A 21805-nucleotide genomic window follows, 5' to 3' on the forward strand; every position below is an offset into this window, starting at 1 on the left:
GCTGCATAAAGTGGGGAAGATGATGACTTCAGGCTAGGTTTCCCAGTGCTTTATTCAGATTTGGAGTGTCCAAAGATGGAAACTGCACAGCTGCACTTAAGGGTTTTTTGCCTTCTCTTTACTCAGAAGCTCTTTTGTTTCTTCTTTGTTACCTTTTGTTCTCCTACTGTATGTCACTGAGGAACCTGGTTCTGTCATCTTGACACCTGCGGGAAGGCTATCTAGAAGGTACAGGATGACTGCTGTTACAGTCCTCCAAAACCACCTCTCCTTCAGGCTGGAGGGGCTCTGTTCTCCTGGCCTCTTCTCACAGCCCCTGACTACCTTGGAGTCCCTTCACCAAACTAGTTTTGTTTATGTATGCCCCCATTGTATTGAATGGGGGCAGGGGGAGCAGGACAGGGACACTAGAGCCAGTGTTCCAAAAGCAGTCAGAGTGCCGGGTTAAGGATAATAGGTGTGCTCTCAGTCTCCTGTCATCTGTTCTTATTAATAGAGCTGAGGATGCTGTTGGACCCCCTTGTTTCCAGGTCATTCTTCTGGCTCCTGTTTGGCTTCTGCCTGCCAAGATCCTTGGGGGTTCTTTTCAGCAGAGCTGCCCCTTGGATGAGCAGTGCCAACCTGTACAACACCAAGAGCTCTTCCTTCCTGTGCAGAAGACTGTTGTCCTGCTTAATTCCATAAGGTTCCTGTCAGCTTGCTCCCCAGCATGTCCAGGTCCCTCTGAATGGCAGCCCTGCTGTCATGTATGTTGACTGATCCCCCCAGTTTATCTGCAGACCTAATGCAATAAACTTGTACAGTAAGATGTTTACTGAGGCACTGGGAATGACTCCATATCCACGGTAGATCCCTTTGCATGTGAGCAGGATATAACTTGATATTGCTGCTTGATGGTCAAACTGCTGATGTGGTATGGTGTAGGCTTGAAGATGTACAACTAATGGGCTTCAGTACCTGAAAGCGGTAGACAGTTGCTATTGGAAAAGTTGACTTACTGTATCAATAGTGCAGACAACATTTTTGTAAGCTTCCATTAAAAGATATATTTGGTCTGCAGAGAGATTATACAGAAGGTAGAGATTTAAGTTAGGTACTTTCTAATGTACTAAACGATATACATTTATATTGCAAATGGAACAGGAAAGGAACCTTATTGTTGGTTAACACATACTGTGGCATAATCTGAAAATTTGGTAAAGCATTTGTTTACTTTGAATGTGAAATCATATTTTAGAAGAAAGCCCATATAATGCACATACCAGAAATATCAAGCATGAAGCTTACTTTGTCTCCTAGCCATTTGGAGAAGTGTCCTAAGTTTGTTTCTCTTCAATTGTTTTTATTCCTGAAATCATACGTTAAATTCTTTCTGCCTACAAGCTATGCATCTGACTGTATAGCAGAGTGTTGTGTGTTAGGGGGATCACAAAATGAATTTGGATTGATGCTGTATTTATGTTGCAGGAAAAACTATTCTGATTTGTTGGAAGTGTTAATGCAACATTAGCAAAGTCTCAGATTCATTTAGCTTGTGGGTTTGTTTGAGAAAAATGTGAACAAAAGCATCATGTTGAGAGCAGTGATAAGTATCAAGAGTTTTGGGAGCATGACTTGGAAAGACTGAATCACAGAACAAGTAGCAGTTGCTTAGCAAGAAGAGACTGAAGGAGGCATTGTTTGACATTTCCTTCGTCTGAAAACCTACCATTTTGGCTAAAAAACTGCAGACTACAAGTATGTTGTAGGCTACTGTTGGGGCCTCTGTTTCTGGTTCCTATGACATTGGAAGATAACTGAAAATAATATTCCTGTAATTATCATAAGCATATCTAACTGCAGGAGGGGAAGAAGGGTTAATGAGACAGTTGCTGACTAAAACGTAGTCTCTGCTGTTAGGAGAGTAAGGTCACCAGGTCTTATGGAATATAAAGATTTCCTACTTTAATCTCTTTTGTTTCTTTATTAATAGATTATAATGATCTAATTGTTATTGAGCAGAACTAATCTAATAAAGATGTAGTATCTATGCTTCCTGTTTTATCAATTAGTGAGTTGTTCCATGTGCTGCTAAATAAAAATGTCTTTGGAAATATTTCAGACTACTTTTCTTACTTTGATTCATTACTCCATATGTGCTGCATGTTTAAGATCCTGTGAAAAACTGTGTCCTAGACAAGAATTTGACAAAGTTGCTGCCTCTTCCTTTTTTTTAAACATCTGTAAATCTGATGCACAAATATACAGTTCTTGTTGGAGGGTGGATAAACAATCTTTTTCTTACCTTCTTGATCATAATAAGCTCATTTATTAATTTTAAATTATTTGCAATTATTGTGGACTTGTCCAGCTTCTTTGCTTTTTATCAGAGGATATTTGTTTGGTTTATCAATTTATTTGTCTGGAAAGAGTGATTCTTGTTATATTTGTTACATTGAAATGAATAGCAGCTGAGAAACATTACAAGTTATATGAGATTAAAGCTTATCGTGCAGAAAAGGAGGGTAAAGGAAAGTGAATACATTTTGCTCTATGCAGAGGTTGAAGATCCTCCTAGGCAGTTCTTAGCTTGTATCCTAGTTCTCTTTACCAGCTCTTGGTGCCAGAAGTCCAAAAGATGTGCTAAAAGCATCAGCAAACAGCAAATTGAAGGCCTACAATTAAGATCAGATGGCATACTAAAAAATGCAAAATATCAGTTTTGTCGTAATAATTTGAGCTAGCACTGCTGCAAGAATATTTTCAGTCTACCAAAATTCAGTGGCACAGGGTCATATAGAGGCAGTTTATAGAAACCCTCCTGTAGATGTTGGAATTTGACTTCAGTTGATTTCAATTTCCAGTTGAATGCCCCTGACTAAATGTCAGAGCTGCCTTGTTGAAAACAGCATCTTCCTAAAACATAATGTTCATAAACCCCTTTTTCCTATCTTGTATAAATATGTTGGAACAGTAAGTCCTCCTCTCAGTGTTGGATGATCATATGTAATTGTTCTTATGATACAGTCATTTCAACCTCAAGATTCTGTGCCCATGCATTCAGACTAAATACTGGTCTGGTGTCATTTTGAACACTGTTCTACATCTTTCTAGTTCTAGTCTTTTAAATCCTAGCTGAAATATTTTCTTGTCATTCGTGGATCTGGCATGCACTTCTTCACTTCAGTGTTTCAAGCTGTTTTGGAGGCCCAGTCCTTTGAAGGGGTAGTTGAGGATTAAAGCATGAATCCTGATGTTAAAACAAATCTTCTTTCTGTCTAAAGCAGCACAGCTAAGAGCTCTGATAACATAGCACCACAGATCCCCTTGTTAAACAAGTTACTTGACTCTGGGGGTTGTGTGTAGTGTGGTTAGTGGTGTCAGGTTTTTCTTTGTGTGGTCTGAGAGCATCAGCTTCTGTTGGTCTCACTGGCTTGCTGCTGGCAGATGAAGTAATGGTTGTGTGTAACCTGGCAAGATGAGTTCCTGTGCAACAGTTACCTGGAAAATAAGTAAAATGAGAGTGTCAGACTGACTCTTGTTGGGTCTGAGGACTTTTCAGACCACTGCATTCTATGCTGGCAGTTGTTTCTGCTTTCATGTGCTTCCTAGAATACTAGGGGCACTGAAATGGCTGAAAGATGCATTTACTTTGCCCTCAAAAATGAATAGCCTGCTTGTTTAGTGAGAGATAGAGGCTTTGTAATATGTCATCAGGGAGGTTGAATTCGTGTTTCTACTACTCTGACCTATTTTCACAGTTGAAATACATCCTAGTTTTGTTTCTGAGAGGTTATGTCAAAATTGATATGTTCTGTATGAGCAGACAGCTTTGAGCACTTGGGCTGTGGGCAGAGGTGTGGATTTTGGTAGCTTGGCCAGCTGGCTAGTCAGCACACACAGAGCTCAGTGTTGCCTGCCTCCATCTCTTGTTGACTCAGGAGACTTACATCGTGTCAGGTTATGAAACACTTGAATCCTATACCCATATAGTGAGGGGGAGGGAATGCTTTCAGACTGAAGGAATGGAAGTGGGCACTGATGGGAAGAGTAGGATTTACTGTCTTAGGTATGGGAGGGGAGGACATCAAAAATCTCTAACTGCAGACAGTAAGTTCCTGGAAAACTTGTGGTAGGAGTTCTCCTGTCATCTGCTTTCCTGCAAGGTACCTTCAACAAGGACCTGCATTCCCCACCCCTACCCTCTGTTTGATCTTACTTTCCTGTAATTACCAGAGCTCTCTCAAATCTCTGAAGATGGTGAAGGGCCTAGAATGGAAACCATACGAGAGTAGCTGAGGTCACTTGGTCTGTCCAGCTTGCAGAAGAGGAGACTGAGGGGAGACCTCACAGTGGTCTACAGCTTCCTCAAGAAGGGAAGCGGAGGGGCTAGTACTGGTCTCTTCCCTCTGACCAGTGACAGGACCTGAGGGAATAGCATAAAGCTGTGTCAAGGGATGTTTAGGTTGGATATTAAGAGAAGCTTCCTCAAGCAGAGAATGACTGGGCACTGGAACAGTGTTCCCAGGGAAGTGGTTGCAGTACCAAGACTGCGAGAGTTTGGGCAATGCTTTCAGGCACATGATATGATTCTTAGGGTTCTCCTGGGCACGGCCAGGAGCTGAATGCAGTGATCCTTGTGAGTCCCTTCCAACTCAGGATATTTTATGATTATTCTGTGATTCTAAATCTAAAGCAGCAGGTTCTTCTGCTGTGAAGAAGAAATAATTTTCCATTTTTATTTCTGGCATAAGGAACAGAAGTGGTTATTTGTCCAAGACTTCATTCTGATGCTCAATTACTGGAAAGGGAGACAATAATTTATCTTGACCTCTTGAGTGGCACCTGTCTGCAAGCTCTTCAGACACTTGAACTAGTAAGAAGAAAAAGGAAACTTAAATTTGGGTTGAGGAAAAAAACCCCAGAAACTGCATTGGGCTCTATACAATTGAAGTGTGTGTATACATATTTGTAGTATGGGGCTTCTCTACTTCCATCTAATGGTGGGGAGGAGGGGAAGAAGACAACTTGTTCTGCAATAAGGGCTCTCTATTTATAGATTATGGCATGTGAGGGAGCCTGGATGAGATCACTCTATTTTCAGTTGCATCCTTGGACTTTTTCTTACGATTATTTGACCCAGACTGCTCTTTAAAGAAAATGATGAGGCTATTGGCAAAGCTTTGATTAGGGTTGAAAAAACTGGAACAGCTACAGTCAAGCAGCTGTTAGTTTTTCTGTAGCTTGCTGAGGAGGCACCTGTTGTGCTGCAAGGTCTGGTAAGAACTCTGGTAACAAAATGTTTGACCTAGACAGGGAGAATGTTGTCTGCTGCTAAGCCTACACATAAACTTCTAATGTATTTTATTTGTTACTGGGTTGGCTTCATTTCCCTCAGAGACATTTGTAGTATGTTTAAAAACTATGAATATAATCAGAAATGAATGTTTCTTTCAGCTAATTTTTTTAAAACTGCTATTAGTAAATAAGAGAAGAAATACTTTTTCATGTATTGAATGAAGATAGCAGCATGCAGAGTTAGTGCATAGGTTTTTAGAATTGCTAGAAACTTTTTTAGTCTCAGTCTTGAATGTCATTCATAGCTATAAAAACTTAATAATTACCATCTATAGATCGATTTTAGGTATGGGCACATACTTCCTCAGGCTTTTTTTTTATATATATATAAAAGGATGAATTAGGCTAAAGTTTATTTCCTTCTTTTATATATAAAGAATATCACAGGAGATTATTTATGTTGGATCGGCTAGAAATCACTACTTTGTTGTCCTGTGCAGTTTGTCCTATATAGAAAATGTAAGATACTTCTGAGGTAGGTTTCTTCCATGTGGGGTTTTTTTTTTTCATAATTTCATTTTGTTTCTTATTTTTTTGGCAGTGCAGTACTTGCTGTGTAATTTACATAGTGATTTCCCTGCCCTCTACGTCCTGATAGTTTTGGCGATCCATGTAGAAATTTGGGAGTGGGTGTATGAAAGTTGTGCCAATACTTATCTAGTCTCTTTTCCAGTGTTGGAGTCATGATACTAATTAAATCTAATAATACACTAAATGTGCTGTTGGTTTATAGCATGTTTCCTTAGTAGCTCAGATGAGGCTTAAATGGATTACAGTAAGTTTTCTATTCTTAATGTAGCCATGCTAAAATATTTTTTAAAAATACATTTTATAAGGTTTCTTTCTTCTATTCAATTTGGGTTGAAATATTTGAGTAAATTATGGTAACAAATTTGAATGTTTCAAAATGGGAGTATAACTAATCCCACTGTAACTTGAAAACTTAATGTCTCGTTCACATAAGTATTTTGGGCTCCTTAATAGCAGATATTTAATTGTCAAAGGCAGAGGCCATGTGGTGGAGACTTAGTTTTTTAAGAGATTCATCTAAAAAATCCATGTGTGTGTGTATAGATGCAGATGTTAAAACCCTCACTTTTCTAGAGGTGTATGTGCTTTCTGTTGAACCATATAACTACAGCAGTGCATCATGATTATCATAAATATCAAGCCAGTTAGTATAAAGTAGTAGAATGTACTTTAGTTACAGATTGTTGTCTATATGGCCTGTGAAACAGAGGTCATCAAAATACAGTGCCCCAATAAAAAGGAACAGTTCTTAATTTGTATTATTTCTTTAGAAACTTCAGTGTTTATTTACAAGCTCTATGTGTTTGCTACAGATAGAATAATTATTAATTTAACACTGTGCTCTTTATATTATGAAAAACCTTTAAATACTCTGTACTTATCCAACAGGGACAAAAAATCTCCAGTGATTAGATCAAACATACAGGAATTCTAGATGAAAGTGGACTGGGTATAAGATCACTTAAACACAGCAATTCCAGAAATGTTGCTTGCCTGATGGGGTCAATGTCCTATTTAGTCTTCATTAATTGCTTCCTGGATGGCAGCAAGTACTTCTGCAGTTAGTTGATTTCCAGTTATCAGTTGTTTGTATTGGTCAAATTCTTAAAGCATTGCAGAGGAATGAAGTCCCTATTTTAGCAGCTGGTGTCTGTTGGAATCAGCAGGAGTAAGCTGTGTAACTGGTGGATTAGATGTCTGCCCACGGGGCTGTAGTCAGCAGCCTGTGACAGTACTGAGAGAGGAAAATGAATTTAACACACGCATTGCCTCAATTTTTTTCAGACACTGGCCAGAAGAAGACCCCAGACAAGAAAGATGGGCGACGAATGTCTTTTCAAAAACCTAGAGGGACTCTTGAATATTCTGTAAGTTACTGCTTTATTGTTAGAATGTTACAAAGCAAGTGCAGGCTAAAAAGTTGCGTTACAAAATATAAGCAAAACTGTAATGTGCATTACCTTTAATTGTAGAATTCTGTGTATTTGATAGTCTAGTTTGACAGAAATTAAATTAGGGAATTAGCTATTAGTACTTATGCTGTTTTTCCCTTTAAGTGCTTTTTTTTTTTTTTTTTTTTCCTTAAAAATCCCAAGCTAATCAAACTGTTGACTGGTTTACTTTTAGGTAACTAGTTAGAAAAAATAAATAACAATAGTTATATAATTATGTGCAAGTTCTCTGCATTCAGCATTATTAATAAACTGTTGCTGTCAGGGGAAATAACAAAATCAAGTTGGGAAGGGAAGCTGTATCTTGATACTGACCTTCTGGTATTCTCCTAATAATTGCCATAGATCTGTGCGTTTTACTGTATAACTCTGTTTCTGCACCAGTATCTGAAAATGGAGCCTTTCTCTTCCCTGTTCTGTTCTTGAAATGACCCTCAAACTGTGCTGCAGTCAGCTTTCACATTTGTGGTTACTAAGGGAAACAGAAGTGAGAAGTATCTGTCTTGTGTTATATACTGGAAATATAATTAAGCCTATAAATAATGCTTATAGAGTTGATGTTAAAATAGAGGAAGTCTGCCACAGTTGTCTTTGAATGCTTTTGAAGCTGGACATGATAAATAAAAATGATGAGAACTTCTTTATGAAAAGTCTTTACTTGACCTTTTGGTTTTCTCTTATTCCAGGAATAAGAGATGTGGAGGAGACTTAACTCTGTTACGTTAAGCCAAGCTCTGATATTGCTTAAGTACTGAGAAGGCTGTGATAGTCATTTGGAGAGAGACAGAGTATGTGTGTAGAGGAGCAAGAAGCACTTAATTAGTGTGGCTTTTATCAGAATTTGAATATAATTCTAGCTTGTACTAAAGACTTCTTGAAGTTGAAATTCGAAACAGAAATTCTTGCTGTTTAGGTTCTTGCAGTTGAATGTTAATGTAAATGTGACTGTTGTTGATGTTGTATTAACCCATTTGGTCTGACATACCTGGAAAAAATGATCAGGTGTAGCTCTGTATTACTGGCATCCATACTCAGTAAATCCTGTAATTTGGCTCTTGCCATCATGTGAGTGCTTTTACTTTGGTATGTAAGATTCCAGGCAAAGTAAAAGCAACAAGCTTTCCTTTTTTTAACTTGGTGTGTTTGTGTCAAGTTGTCATGTATTTCTGCAGGTTTTTGTGTTCCAGTAGGTGGGGTTTTAGATTTAAAAATAGCTTTCTTAATATGTACTGAAGTATGCATCACTTCCTTGTGAGTCAAAAAGATGATTCACAGGAATCAATGGCTTTTTGTCATTAAACTTAGTCCACCTTCTAAGGGAGCCTGTTGCACGTATAGAACATGGTGCATTTCAGCTTCATAAATGCTGTATTCTGTCAGGTCTTGCTGTGCATTTCACTCATGAAGGATTTGAGTAGCTTGTGGTTTTGGATCTTTTGATTAATACTGTGTACATGTATTTTAATAAAATGCACAGATCTAACCTTTAGGAACTGAGCTTATGCTCATTGTAAGAGAGGTCTGGTAACTATTGTGGTAATTTGTTACTATTGTTATTTATGACTTTATTCCATGTGAAGAGATGCACTTGTGTCTGGTTTCTGACTTAGTCCTACTTCCTGTCACAGTGACAACACATATGTGTACACACATACGTAATTATATACCTGCATGTGTTGCTTCTTTAAAAACTATTAGAGAATGAAGATGGAAACCAGACTGCCCCTCACCTCCCAGCATTGTTGAAGTTAGTGGTGCATTTTGCCTTTTTTTAGATAACAATTTAATATGTCAGTTTTTCCAGTGGCTACATGGTTTTAGGAGGGAAGGTCTTTGTACTCTGAAGTTTGGAGTGAGTTGGCATCTCACTGATGCAGACTATGGGGTTTTAATATGAAGTAGACTTTGCACCAGAGTTTTTTTAGAAAACAGAATTACTATGGAACAAATAAACAATAAAATAAATTTTCACTTTAAAGCTGAAGACAAAATGCAGTTAATGTTTAAGATTTTAATCTAAAATTCCCAAGGTATGAAAACTTGAACCTGCTGTTCTGTATGTAGCAGCAGAGAGAAGATGTCAGTAGATATGGTACTAATTGACGGAAGTAAGTCCTAACTGCCTGTAAAGGATAGTGAGGTTTATTTTTGCTGATATTGCTTAGACATTGATCAGATAGCTTTTAATAGAGTATCCTTTTCTCAGTGTCAGTCAACATATTAGATGCAAATTGATATTGTTAGTTTTTTCAGAATTCACAGTTGGTGCTCAAGCCATATGTTTTCCCCTTCGGCCTTTTATGTTCCATGTTGTGTGTACAGACACAACTGGTGCCTGCCTATAGGTGTCAGAAGGGCCAACTACGGGTGAATAATGGAGCATGAGCAGACAGCGTGGCCCACTGATCACCAGTGGTTGTAGCATCCTAGCAGTCTTGTGACTTCAATAAAAGCCTTCTAACTGCTCTTCCTTTTGAGGAGAAGAAAGAATGTGGTTATTTACAGATATGTTTGGGTTTTGTTTAAGAAAATGTTTATAAGTGAGCAATTGAAATGGATGATCTGGTTTATCAGTGTTAGAGGCTCCAATGTAAGACTTCCCTTTATCTCTCTGGGGATTGAAGGCTGTGCTCTTCTCTTGAAGTAGTGAATAATTACTTAATATGCAGCTTATGTTGTCCAGGTTATGGAAAGAGCCCAGTATCAGTTCTGGAGGGTCACAGAAGCCTTTAGTAGACTGTAGCCTAAAGACTGAGTTTTCAGCCTTTGTATAGAGTGTGCTAGGGGTTCTCTTCTGGTGTCACTATCTGTTGTCATCGTAAGCCTTTACATGCTATTTAGACAACTACACACTTTGGAGTTTTTGGTGATTTTTTTTTTTCTTTTAAATTTGTTTGCTCTTCCATTTCAAACCCAAGGGGTGTCTTCTTGTCTGACTGCTACTTTTCCTTGAGCATGCCATTGTCATAATCTTTTAACGCATTTTGGGGAATATAGGAAATGTAGATCATAATGGTGGTGTTACTTCATCTTTTGTCTTTTACTAATTATTTTTGAAGTTGGCTTTATGGTACTTACAAGATTTGCTTTACTGATGTTGCTTATTATGTAAATTGGGCCTATTAACAATTAGTTAATATAGTCATAATTGGTATTTCTAAAGGCTTGAGTACAGTGCCAAAGTTGTGTTACCTGCTCCCGTTTGTCCTCACTCTTTTCTTTAGTCTTTCCATCTGTTTGATTTTGTTAGTTCATTTTAATACTCTTAAATTATTGTTTGATTGCTTTCTGGCTTGTGGACATCTAATGTTGAAATAAAAAAATAATTATCTCTGCACTCTGACTCATATGTGTTTGAAGTCTAATTCTTAATGGAAGAACAAATGAATTCTGACTGTTGAGATGCAATTACAGTATAGTTCATTTAAATATCAGTAGAGAATTAGGCTTAAAATAAAGTTTTTAAATAACTGCCAGCTGTTGATCTGAGGGAAATGAAGGTAGTTTGAACCAGAGACAGTGTTGGCTGAAGTTCTGTCTGCTGGTACACACAAGTGCACCTGACAAACATGGGTGTATTCTCAATGAAGATTCAATATCCAAATATTTATATTAGATTTTTAATATTCAGAATAGCATTTAAATAGCTACCTCAATGTATAGAAACTTTATTTTCTGAGAGAGAAGGAATAATTTCTTGCCTTCTCTTACAGTAGTGAATCGATAGGGGAAAAGCTGGGGATCCGTGGTATGTGGTGGCACTATTTCAATCTTGTTAGTTCTGTGCTTTTCTACAAAGTTGTTCTTTGATCTTTTGGCTCTTTAGATTCTACTTTTTCGAACAGTAGAGGGCCTGAGAATTCAAAAGGAGGCCTTTGAATCTAGGAAGATACTTCAGGAAGTCTCTATTATGTGAGCAGTGTCTTTGTTTTAAGAAGGTGTCTATGCTGGTCCCTGAAGTCCCATGTAGTGTGGAAATTTGCCTGTGCGAACTTCACAGCCAAACAAAAAGGAATCTTATACTTGCTATTGTGTTCATCATGAGTGAGATAAACCCTTTACTTGCCAAGCTATCTCACAAGATGTTTTTATTTCTGAAGGCTATAAAGAGTGAACACACTCTAAAAAGGGCTTAATCTTTGTGGTTTTTAATTGAATGCTTTTAATATGTTTTATATCATAAGTTAGTCTAAAATCTCAATTGCTTCAATCATTAAGTGATTCGCAAGGAATATTTACCTAGCAGCTGACTGTTGTCCCTCAATATTTATGTGAGAGCAAACTTAGGCAAAGCTTTTGAATTTCACTTTACAGTTTATTTTAGCAAACTTTTTGTATTATGTAGATCTTCTGATGGGAGCACTACTGTTCATTGATTTGGTGATTAGTTTTGTTATGGTCTGTGAAGCACATGGTACATATTTGGTTTGGTTACAGTCCTGTTTTGATTTCTGCTTTAGTATCAGTTAAACATGGCATATGAAAATATTCTTTTTTTTAGTGTATCTGTGATCACCCAGTACTGAATGACTGAGAGCTACTACAATACAGTCTTCCATACTGGAAATACTAGTGGAGAGAAGTGTTTGCTGCTTTGTTTAGCTTATTGGCTTCCTGTGCAAAGAAGTCTTGTAATAAGTTTCTAATCCTATCTTAGAAAAGCTAATTGCTTTTTCTTTGGCAATGCTTATATCTTTTTGTTGGTGAATCTAGGTTGACAGTTGCACCTTTACAAAATGATCTGGAAAAGAATTCTCTAGCTCTACTGATATTTAGCTGGAAATGTATCTTACCTTCTATAGCTTCATCTTGTCTTAACTGATAAAGTCTATTTTTTCCTGGTACAGTGTTTATGAAGCCTTGTGCCATTATGCAGTAAACGTTTTGGTTGTTTGTTTCCTTGTATCTCCATTATTCCTAAGGCTATGAGTTCTTTATTCTGAAATAGTCTTTCTGTATAAATTTTTTTTTTTAAATTTTGCTTTCTTCTGGTAGCACATTTTAAATACACTTTGGGAGATGGAGGTCAGAAAGGAGCTTAAAAAAATCCTTTCCTTAGTTGGGAATCACTTTCTCAAAACGCTTATGCTTCATCTGCCGTCATAGTAGTCGACCTGGTTTGCTTCATCATTTTTGCATTTTCTCAGTGATGGATTTTGCTTGAAAGTCAGGGTCTAACAGAAGCTTATTTCAGTAATAAGAGAGTGTGTTTATATTTATGGAGAGAATTCTTCAGCTTTTCTGTAGGTGAAGAGTGGAGAAAAGGAGTTGAAGAGGGGGAATAAATCATTCTGTAAACCCAGTCAATGGTGTACTGGCCCAGTGGTAACCAGCGGTGAATTTGTAGACCAGAAGTTCTGGTGCAGCAGCTGAGCCTACAGCTCAAGCTGTGTGACTGACACTGGCCACCTGGAAACATAGTGGGAAGCCATGTGTTTTTACATGGGATTGCAATAGACTAATATTTAGGGGGTAGGTATGTTTTTTGGGGTGGCTTTGTTGTTTGATTTTTGGGGGGCATGGGCTGCCATAAGAAATGAAGACATAAAAGTTCATCAGAATCTTGGTAAATCTACACATGCTAAAATTTGTAGGCCACTATTTGAACTAACTGCTTACAGATTTGTTTTGTTTTTTTTATCCTCAATTGATACAGGTGGAATCAAGAGATACTTTAAACAGTATTGCCTTGAAATTTGATACAACACCCAATGAACTGGTTCAATTAAATAAGCTTTTCTCCAGAGCAGTCGTTCCTGGACAGGTACTATTACACTATTTATGTTACTTATCCAACAAAGTCCTCTTTGCTATATTTCTCAATCTTACCAGAGTGCTGAAGTACTTCTCTTACTGGTTTTCCTATTGGCTTTGTTAAAGAGTTTTTCTTTTTTCTCTAGTCTATTACTTCCTTATGCCTATTAAATAACTGCCTAAAAAGGAAACATGTAAGGAAGCTACCTGTCTCTCTTCTGAAGAGGACTTCTAAAACTGGATGTAGTTAATGGTACAATAATAACACTTAGATACAAGCCAAATTGTTGCTTTGCAAATATAGCAGGCTGTTTACCAATTCTTGTTCAGCAGACACATTCAGGGTGCAGCTTACAAACAACATTCTGTGACTGGATATTACTGCCTGCAATTCTATTTTAATAAATTGAATAATGTTTCTGTTCCGCTCTGGAAACTTGATGGCTTTACCAGCAGTATATGAATTACCATTCATTTATTATAGATCAGTATTGCTTTTTTTTTTTTTCCTTCCTTCCTGTTTTTGCCTTCAATTTTCACTTCTTGAAAGCCAGGCCTGGAAACAAGTGATAGGTCAACTATGGTGTTAGCCTTTGGCCATTTGGTATTTGCACTTTATTTGATAAAATTCTGTGTTCATTACTGATTGCTGCAGAACTTTCTCTAGGTAGATTGAATGCCTACCATGGCTGAAATAATGTATTACAGGTGTGAATACCTTCAGTTGAATTTTTTTTTTCTATATTCAGTGAGTCTGTTTCCTCTTTGCTCAGATAATAGAGTCATAGCAAGAGAAATAATTGGACAGATCTTCCTTGGACACTCTTATTTCTGGCATGCTGTATATTTTTAATGCTTTCTATCTGAACTTCTTCCTTGGTTATTTTGACTGAAAATCAAAATTATATCAATATAGCATTTAAAAACTTGAAATGCTAAAATTTCAAGTACTTTGCATAGTATTGGTTTTCCCCCTTAAATCATAATTCTGTTAAAAGCAATTCCTATTGCAGGAATGGTTTTGTGTAGTTTATTTTGAGAAAGTGCAGTGAATATACCTGAATTGGTGGGAAATCTAAAGTAAATCTGAAAGCATTACTGACTTCTAACTACATTATATCTTCTTTATAGATTTTGTATGTTCCTGACCCAGACTACATTTCTAGTGTGGACAGCTCCCCCTCTCTAAGTCCTGTAAGTCCCCTATCACCTACATCCTCCGAAGCAGAGCTTGACAAGGCTACAGTAAATGTAGGTATACCTATTGTCCTTGAAATTAATTTTCCCTTACAAGATAAATGTTACAGATGCTATGCTTTCTTCTTAAACTGTCCTTTTGTTTTGGGGAGAAAGTACTTGACAACACTTGGAGCTGAAAGTAAAATAGATCCTTTTTAAAAGTAAATACAATATTTAATCTTTGTAAATGACAGTTTTCTATGTGAAAACTGATTTGAAGGCAAATTACTTGTAGCAAAATACTGTCATTGCACACTGGAATCTTAATTAGTTTCTGTTGTGTTTCTGTATTTGTTACATTTCAGAGCTTGTTAAACATTTGTCCCTAATCTTACTGATAGTTTTTCTCGATATGATGTATTGGCAGGAATGCTCAGGTACCCCCTGCTTGCTGTAGAGGTGTGGGAGAGGGTTCTCTAGTTTAATTTCACAAAATAAAGTAAAAAAAAAAAAAAAAAAAAAAGGTTTCAGTGAAGGGCTAATACAGAATTAATTTTAGCTGACTTCTACTCAGTAGTTCTACCTTTGTTGACTTTCAAAATGCTAAAAATGTTTAGCCATCAAAGCTGTGCTGTAATTCAGCTCAAATGTAGGTTTTTGGGTAGGAGCTGGCTTTGTAGAAGAATGTCTTTCCAGGAACACTGGTTTGCTGTTGACAGCATTCCATAGGGAGCTGTCCAACCAGGAAGATTCAGTATTTGAGCCTGAGCTTCTCTGAAGTTTTTGCAACTATGACCTTATCTGGATGCTTCTGCATACATCACCACTGTTCTTTTCCCAGTTATTATCTTTTTCTCTCAAATAACAAATTTTCTTGGTAGCATATTTTGATAGTAGTCAGTCAAGCTGTGAAACATCTATTCTAGGACCCTGTGTGCTCAAAGTTTAGGAAGGTTTGAGACTTAAAGCATTTATTTGCTTACGTGACTTGGTCCCGACAAGTTTAAATAGAAAGGTTTTGCTTTATTGCTGAACAGGTTCCCAAGCTGCATTTCAGATGGCCTTTCTACTGAAAATTACTGTTTGGTTTTGCTGTGATGCCTTTTCTCTGTCCTAGTGTGCCAGTTGTTATGTCTGCTGTCATTTGTACTGAATAATTTCTTTTATGTTTGTTGGCAAACTGGGGGTGGTGTAGCACAGTAAATAGACTCGCCTGCAAGAATACATTCTTGTATCATGTATCTTGTATCTATATCAGTCTCAGAAAGGCCTGCCCATGTAACATACGCTGTGAGAAGTTACTCAAGGGAAAATACCAGGTTTAGTATTAGAAATCCAGCTTTTCCTACAGATTCCATGCCAGAAAAATACCTTATTCTTGCTTTTGTCAAGTATTTTGTGTATCTGTTAGCGTATACTAGATAAGGAGACTTAATAGTGTAACCATACCTGTAATTTGTTTGAAAACTTTTTATTAACTATATGTTCATAGCTCATTGCAAGTGTAGAAGAAACAAAGTAAATGCTTAAAGTTAAAAACCTCTTCTGCAAAAGATTTTTTTCATTTAGTGTAATCAATCCAGTGCTAACAACAATTGGAGTGTAAGATTTCATTTAACTGACACTTTATTATTACATAACTATATTGTGCATCTTGTTACATGTTGTGGATCATTACAAGTAGTTCTTAAATGCTTCAGAGAAAGTCAAATGAGCAATGGGAGTATATATAATAGTGTTTATTTTGTTTCTGAGGCCTTTCAAGGTACATCTAAGGAAGGAAGAAATATTTGTCAGAAAAAATCAAGGAACAGAAATAAGTTGTACTTGTCAGTGTGGACTGTGTGCATTTCGTTTTGTTTTCAGTCTCTCCAGCAACACAAAAGGTGCTCAACTTGTGTGTGAGCAGTTAAGGCTAGAGGGCTTTGTTCTTCACCATAGCACCTGTCTTATCGTGTTTTTCTTTTTGCTGATTGCTATCATTATGAAGGGGAGAAATACTAGTATACATTCTCTAATGCTCTCTTGATGTATGTCTTCTTTGACCGTCCTCCAGTTTTGACTTCAGATTTGCAGTTTAAATTTAAGCATGTGTCAAGGTAAAGATGTGTTCCTCTGCTTATATAATGTAAAGCAGTTTTCTCTCTGCTCTGGTCATTTAAATCAGTGATTTCTTGTTACAAATTTAATAAGACTAACAAATATCTGAATGCCTGTTCAGTCAAAAATACACTGATGTGTTTTGTTCTTGTTTTTCTGTTTTATTGAACATTGGAGTAGCTTAACACAATCATGTGGCTAGATGCAAACTAGCAGGTGGCAGATATAAGACCTGCATAACCTTGTTAAAGTTGGGGGGTTTTTGGTAGGCTTTTGTTTTTATGTTTTTGGGGTTTTTTTAAATTTTGCTATACTTAAGCTAAGATTTCAGTGTGTATTTCAATAATTTTGTTGCTGTCAGTGTGTACGTAAGAACTATATCTTAGATTTTGAAGCTTTTCTGATGCTGCTGGGTTTTTGAAAGATTTCTTCATTCACCAGTCTTAGGCACATATTTGAGAAGATCCTATAAAGCTTAAATTCCACTTCAAAATAGTATGTAATGGCAAGGGCATCATCATTCAATTGGAAAGCCTACCATTGTGGTGGTGCATCCCTCCCACCCCTCCCTTTCCCAGGCCACACTGGGATCTGAGTCTGTCATGTGGCAATGTGATGAGAAGTAGCTGGCTTATTCACAGGGGGCTTGGATATCAGCTGAGCACTTCCAGAGCCACTTGCTAAGCTATGTCACAAGGGTGACCATGTAGTTTTCAGTAGGAAGGCATATGTAGAAGGAGAACTAATTTTCAGGAGGTTTGTTTCCTAATTATACCTTAAATAGCTTTTTCAGCAAAATTCAGTTCAGTGTTCTGTATATTGTTATGGTTTTTTGGTTGATCTGTAATGAAAGTTGAAAGATACAGGCAAAGGCTAAAGTAGTGCCAGAGAGATGATGAACTGAAAACAATTGTGCATAATGTTCCTGGATATGATTAAAGACATGTATCTGCAATCTGTCCTACTGAATGAAAATGAACAGGAAAACAGAAAACCAAAGGGAACATGGGCATTCATGTTTTTTAAGAATAGTAATATTTTATTAGTAACTAAAAATAGCAGTTATGTATGAAATGGAAGTCATTAGGTGTGAGTAAAGCTCCAAAGCAGGGTTTCTTTGCCTGTAAAATAGGCTTTGGTGGAATCTGTCTACTGTTTGTTTGTTTAATTTAAAGACAAATTTTTTTTTTTTGCTGTCTGTCCTGTCCCCTGGTAGGGATTCTATGTTCACTACTTAGTTGGATATACTGATAGACAGTGAGGTAGATTACTCTTTCTATTATCTTCCCAGGGAGGTCATGAAGGAAATTCTCTGAAAGCTAAATTCAGGCATATGAATGACAAAGGTGGTTGGAAACAGCCAGAGAGAATTTACCAAGGCTATGTCATACCTGACAAAACTGATTTCTTTCTGTGATGAGATGACAGGCTCAGCAGATGAGGGAAGAGCAATGCATGTTTCTTACCATGACTAGAGCCAGGCCCTTCATTGTCCCAAAGCAGCCTTGTTAAAATACTGGAAAAATGTGAACTGAATGGATAGAGTAGAACATGGGCCAGAAAATTGCCAGGATCATTGTGTTCAAACTTTATTCAGCATTTGTGTATGTAATTTTTTTAAAATCTTTTGTAGAATCATAGAATAGCTTGGGTTGGAAGGAGCCCTAAAGATCATCCAGTTCCACCCCCTCTGCCATAGGCAGAGACACCTTCCACTAGACCAGGTTACTCAGACTCCTATCCAGCCTGGCCTTGAACACTGTTTGTTGTGGTAGTGGTCAGTTTCAAATCCTTGAGGGTCCCTATTGGGGCAGTTCTTTTATAATCTGCCTGTCAGTGACCTGACTGGTCAAATTGCACAGCAGAAAATCTCCAGAAATGAATATTGAAGGAGGCAAGTTGCTAAGTTCTTCTTTGTTTATATTTCCTTTCAGGATTCAGATGGAGTCCAACAGAAGGAGTCTGCTGTTTCACCAGCATGTGTTCGTCCTTCAAGAGTGGTATCATCCACCTCCGAAGAGGAGGAGGCATTTACAGAGAAATTTCTAAAAATTAATTGCAAGTACATCACTAATGGCAAGGTACTGAAACATTCATGTTTTACTGTTACTGTATAGGATGTAATAATAAAGCATGTTTAAAATACAAACATCTAGTAGACTTCAGTCAGGGATGACTAGATGAATCAACTCACATGCATATAAATCTGTAGTCTGTATAAATACACTTATTTTTTTACACACTGTTTCCTTTGGATTCTCCAGGCCACTTGTTCAGGACATGATGCAAGCAGTTGATAAGTGACAAACTTCCCCAATGCCAGACTCTTACATAATTCTTGTATGTTGAGGGCATGAGGTCTGTTTGTTCTGTATATAAGTATCTCTGATAAGTAATTTTCTTTACTTACAGTGGGGAAAAACATGCCTTAAACTATACTAGGAAATATGTTGTGTAGCTTTGCTTCCTTTTTTATTTTTCTTTTTAAAACAGAACAGGGCAAGCAGAATAAACCTCTGGTTCTACAAACACGTTGTGTATTGTTCTCCATTTGGTGTGGTATGGTATGGTAGAAACCTTGATTTTGTTTTTTTTCCTTTGAAGCTGCTATAGTTCTCTCAATAGCATAATTACACAAAATGCTTCCAAGTTAGTGGCACTTAATTAATCTCTGTTCAGCTCATAGGTGCACAAGTCTTGAACAGACTTCTAGGGACTGAGTTAATGTTAAAACACTTTACCTCAGAACACTTCGGAAAAAATCAAAATGTATCGCTCCCCTACCTCACAGAAAAATTACTGTTAGACACTTAATCTATGAAAAATGCCTTTGCTCAAGCTGAATGAATGCAACAAAATTCAAAGTACTTGTAATACTTCCTCCTTTGTCTGAAGTTTGGGTATGTATACAGAAATACCACTTTCTGTGTTGTTCAGCAGTAGGTTTGCAGATAAAGTACACTAATGATAAACGGATTAATAAGAATCTCCTAAAACTGCAATTTTTTTTGGCTGACAGGGAAAGGATTGCAGGTCCATGTGTGTCCAAGCTTGAAGCCTTTTGACAATACATGTGTATTGACAAAGGCTGTGTTAGAAGTTGGTGAGGCAAGTACTGGAACAGCTTTGTTTGTTACTTTGTTCTACTTTGCAGTTAATTTTCTTCACTCGTTACATTCTGTCTGTAGCCGACTTTTTTAGGCTGATCCTAGGCACCTCCTTACTGACCAGTTTTAAGTGCTGTTACGTAGAGGAATTGAGACTTGTAAGCCTTTGTTAGAACTTGGAGGTACTGGAAAAAATCTGGGGTTAAAATTTACAGCATATTATTTATGTGCTGTAATTTCCCCTCGGAATATTACAGGGAGTATTAACAGCATCTGTCTTTGACTTGCAGCATTACAGCCTATTTTCTAAGAGCTTCAGGGTGAATTCTGTTTCTAAAAGGTTGTATAACCTATTGCAGTATCTCTCCATACTTGGGGAGGTGGGTGGGAGAAAAATGAATACTGACTTGCTCAGATTTGAGTGCCAGATCTTGTAAGTTTAGCATGTAATTTAATCTTTGTGCCACATATGGTAGGAATGTCCTCTTGAATGTTGTCTTGCCTCTCCTTGATACATTTTGTGATGATGCAGGATGATAAACTTTAAAAAGTTTTCTGGAGGAAGCTTAAAAGATTCATCCTCTGCTTCCTACTCTGGAAGTGATTTTTGAAGCTCATAGTTAACCATTCTTTAGGGCTTCAGCTGTGAAGTCTGTCATCACTGTGACTGCTGCTTGTAAACTGAAATGTAGTGAAAGCCTGTTTTTCAGTGTGTCTATGCAAAAGGTCTTTCCTTAAGGTAAGACTGTTTTATTTCTCACTTTTTAAGACTGTTTATTCTGTATGTGGTTGGAGTTGGGTTTAGTCGCAACTGTGACTTCCTGGACAAGCACAGAGGAGTTATCTGAGGAGCAGTAACTGGAACCTTGGAATGCTTGCTCTGTTCATTGCAGTTGCTCCCTGCTCCCTTTTTAGTGGTTATGGCTACTGATAGAGGCAAGGTGTTGAGCACAGTAAGAGACAGGGTCATGTGAATATGCCAAATTCTGTACAGACAATAAGCCAGTGTAACCAGCTGCACTCACACCTTTACTCACTGTTTACTGCATATGTAGGTATGCCCTGTCTTACAGCTGCACTGTTGGCTTCTTCTCTACAAAAGTGTGCTGCTCTGGGGTTTTTTCATTCTTTGCACTGTTCCTTGAAGCAAAAAAAAAAAAGTGCTTTAAAAAGTCTGCTTGATTGTAACTGAAACTAGTAAGGGAGGTTTGAAATTCTTTGTTATTTTTGCTAACTTATTTGAATGTTTTGAAATGTAGTAGCTAAAGGAAAATTAGTAATACTGAGGCTTGAAAAAAGCCAAGCCATTGACCTGGAAATAAGAGCACAGAAAGCACACATTTACATTAAGTGAAAAGGAGGACACTGACAAGGTTCAAAACTTATGCAAGAAAAAAAGAATAAAATAAATGTTACTTTCATGATAAAAGCTTCATAAATCATCAATTACAGTTTTTATTCAACCTTGTGTGTTCAAGAATGTAATGGAATTATTTATTTAGAGAACTTATCTTTGAAAACTTCTTGTTAGGAGTCCTTTCAAACTTTCTTAGAAGTGTTTTACTGAACTGCTTAATCTTAATGTGTGGACTCACCAATGTGATAGGTTGGCTCTAAACCTCCATTTATAATGTTTGTTTATAATGTTCATTTATATTGTTCAGATTTCCATCTCAGGTATTGCATGGGCGTTAGAGCCATTTTGTGAAGTCTAAGGCATTTTAATGGTAAGAAGACAAAACTGATTCAGAACTGAGTATCTGCATGTGCAGTTTAATCTGCTTTCAATATGTATGTTTTTACTTATCTGGATTAATATTTTCTGGACTAACTTTAAGAATCAAGGGGTCTATTTTTTTAATAACCTAGACTGTCCACATGGTTTTCAGTAATAGTGTCATAGCATTTCTCTTTGAGGATCTTAAATCTGAACTTCACCTGAACAGAATTTTACTTCATGTCTTTAAAATCTGTTACGTACAGGAAACTTGACTTCTGCAAGTGCTATTTTTTTCCAGAACCAGAACTTCCTGTAACAGTATCATGTTGAACTACTTAGTAGCTACCGGCAGAGTCTAATTTGTATCTCTGTTTCATAGAGAGTATTTTTAGTATTTTTTCTCTCAACAACTTGTTAGTAAGTGGGGTCCAAGAGAAACAAGTGACTGGTTCTTTTGTGGAGGATGTCCTAAAAAACTCTTTCCCAAGGTTCTGTATAAACAATTGAGCTGTTTATAGATGTTCATTTTTTTAAATTATTTTTTTCCCGAGGATTAGAAAATTAAGTGATTAGAGAAAACGTCAGCATGCCGGAGTCACGTTGATAGTGTGCATGCTCTTGTCCAG

At 37.1% G+C, this 21805-nt stretch overlaps 1 protein-coding gene across 5 annotated transcripts in view; it reads left to right on the forward strand.

Annotated features, from left to right (window-relative positions):
• Positions 1–21805, forward strand: part of OXR1 (oxidation resistance 1) — a 275058-nt gene that overhangs the window by 201533 nt on the left and 51720 nt on the right. For all 5 annotated transcript variants that reach the window (XM_082291244.1, XM_082291243.1, XM_082291245.1 and 2 more), the window contains 4 exons: positions 7153–7235; positions 12976–13083; positions 14205–14324; positions 18287–18433. In XM_082291244.1, the coding sequence (XP_082147370.1) occupies positions 7153–7235; positions 12976–13083; positions 14205–14324; positions 18287–18433 (458 nt within the window). The remainder of the gene's footprint in view (positions 1–7152; positions 7236–12975; positions 13084–14204; positions 14325–18286; positions 18434–21805) is intronic.

This window comes from Coloeus monedula (genome assembly GCF_965178545.1).
Source record: "Coloeus monedula genome assembly, chromosome: 1".
Classification (NCBI taxonomy): Eukaryota; Metazoa; Chordata; class Aves; order Passeriformes; family Corvidae; genus Coloeus; species Coloeus monedula.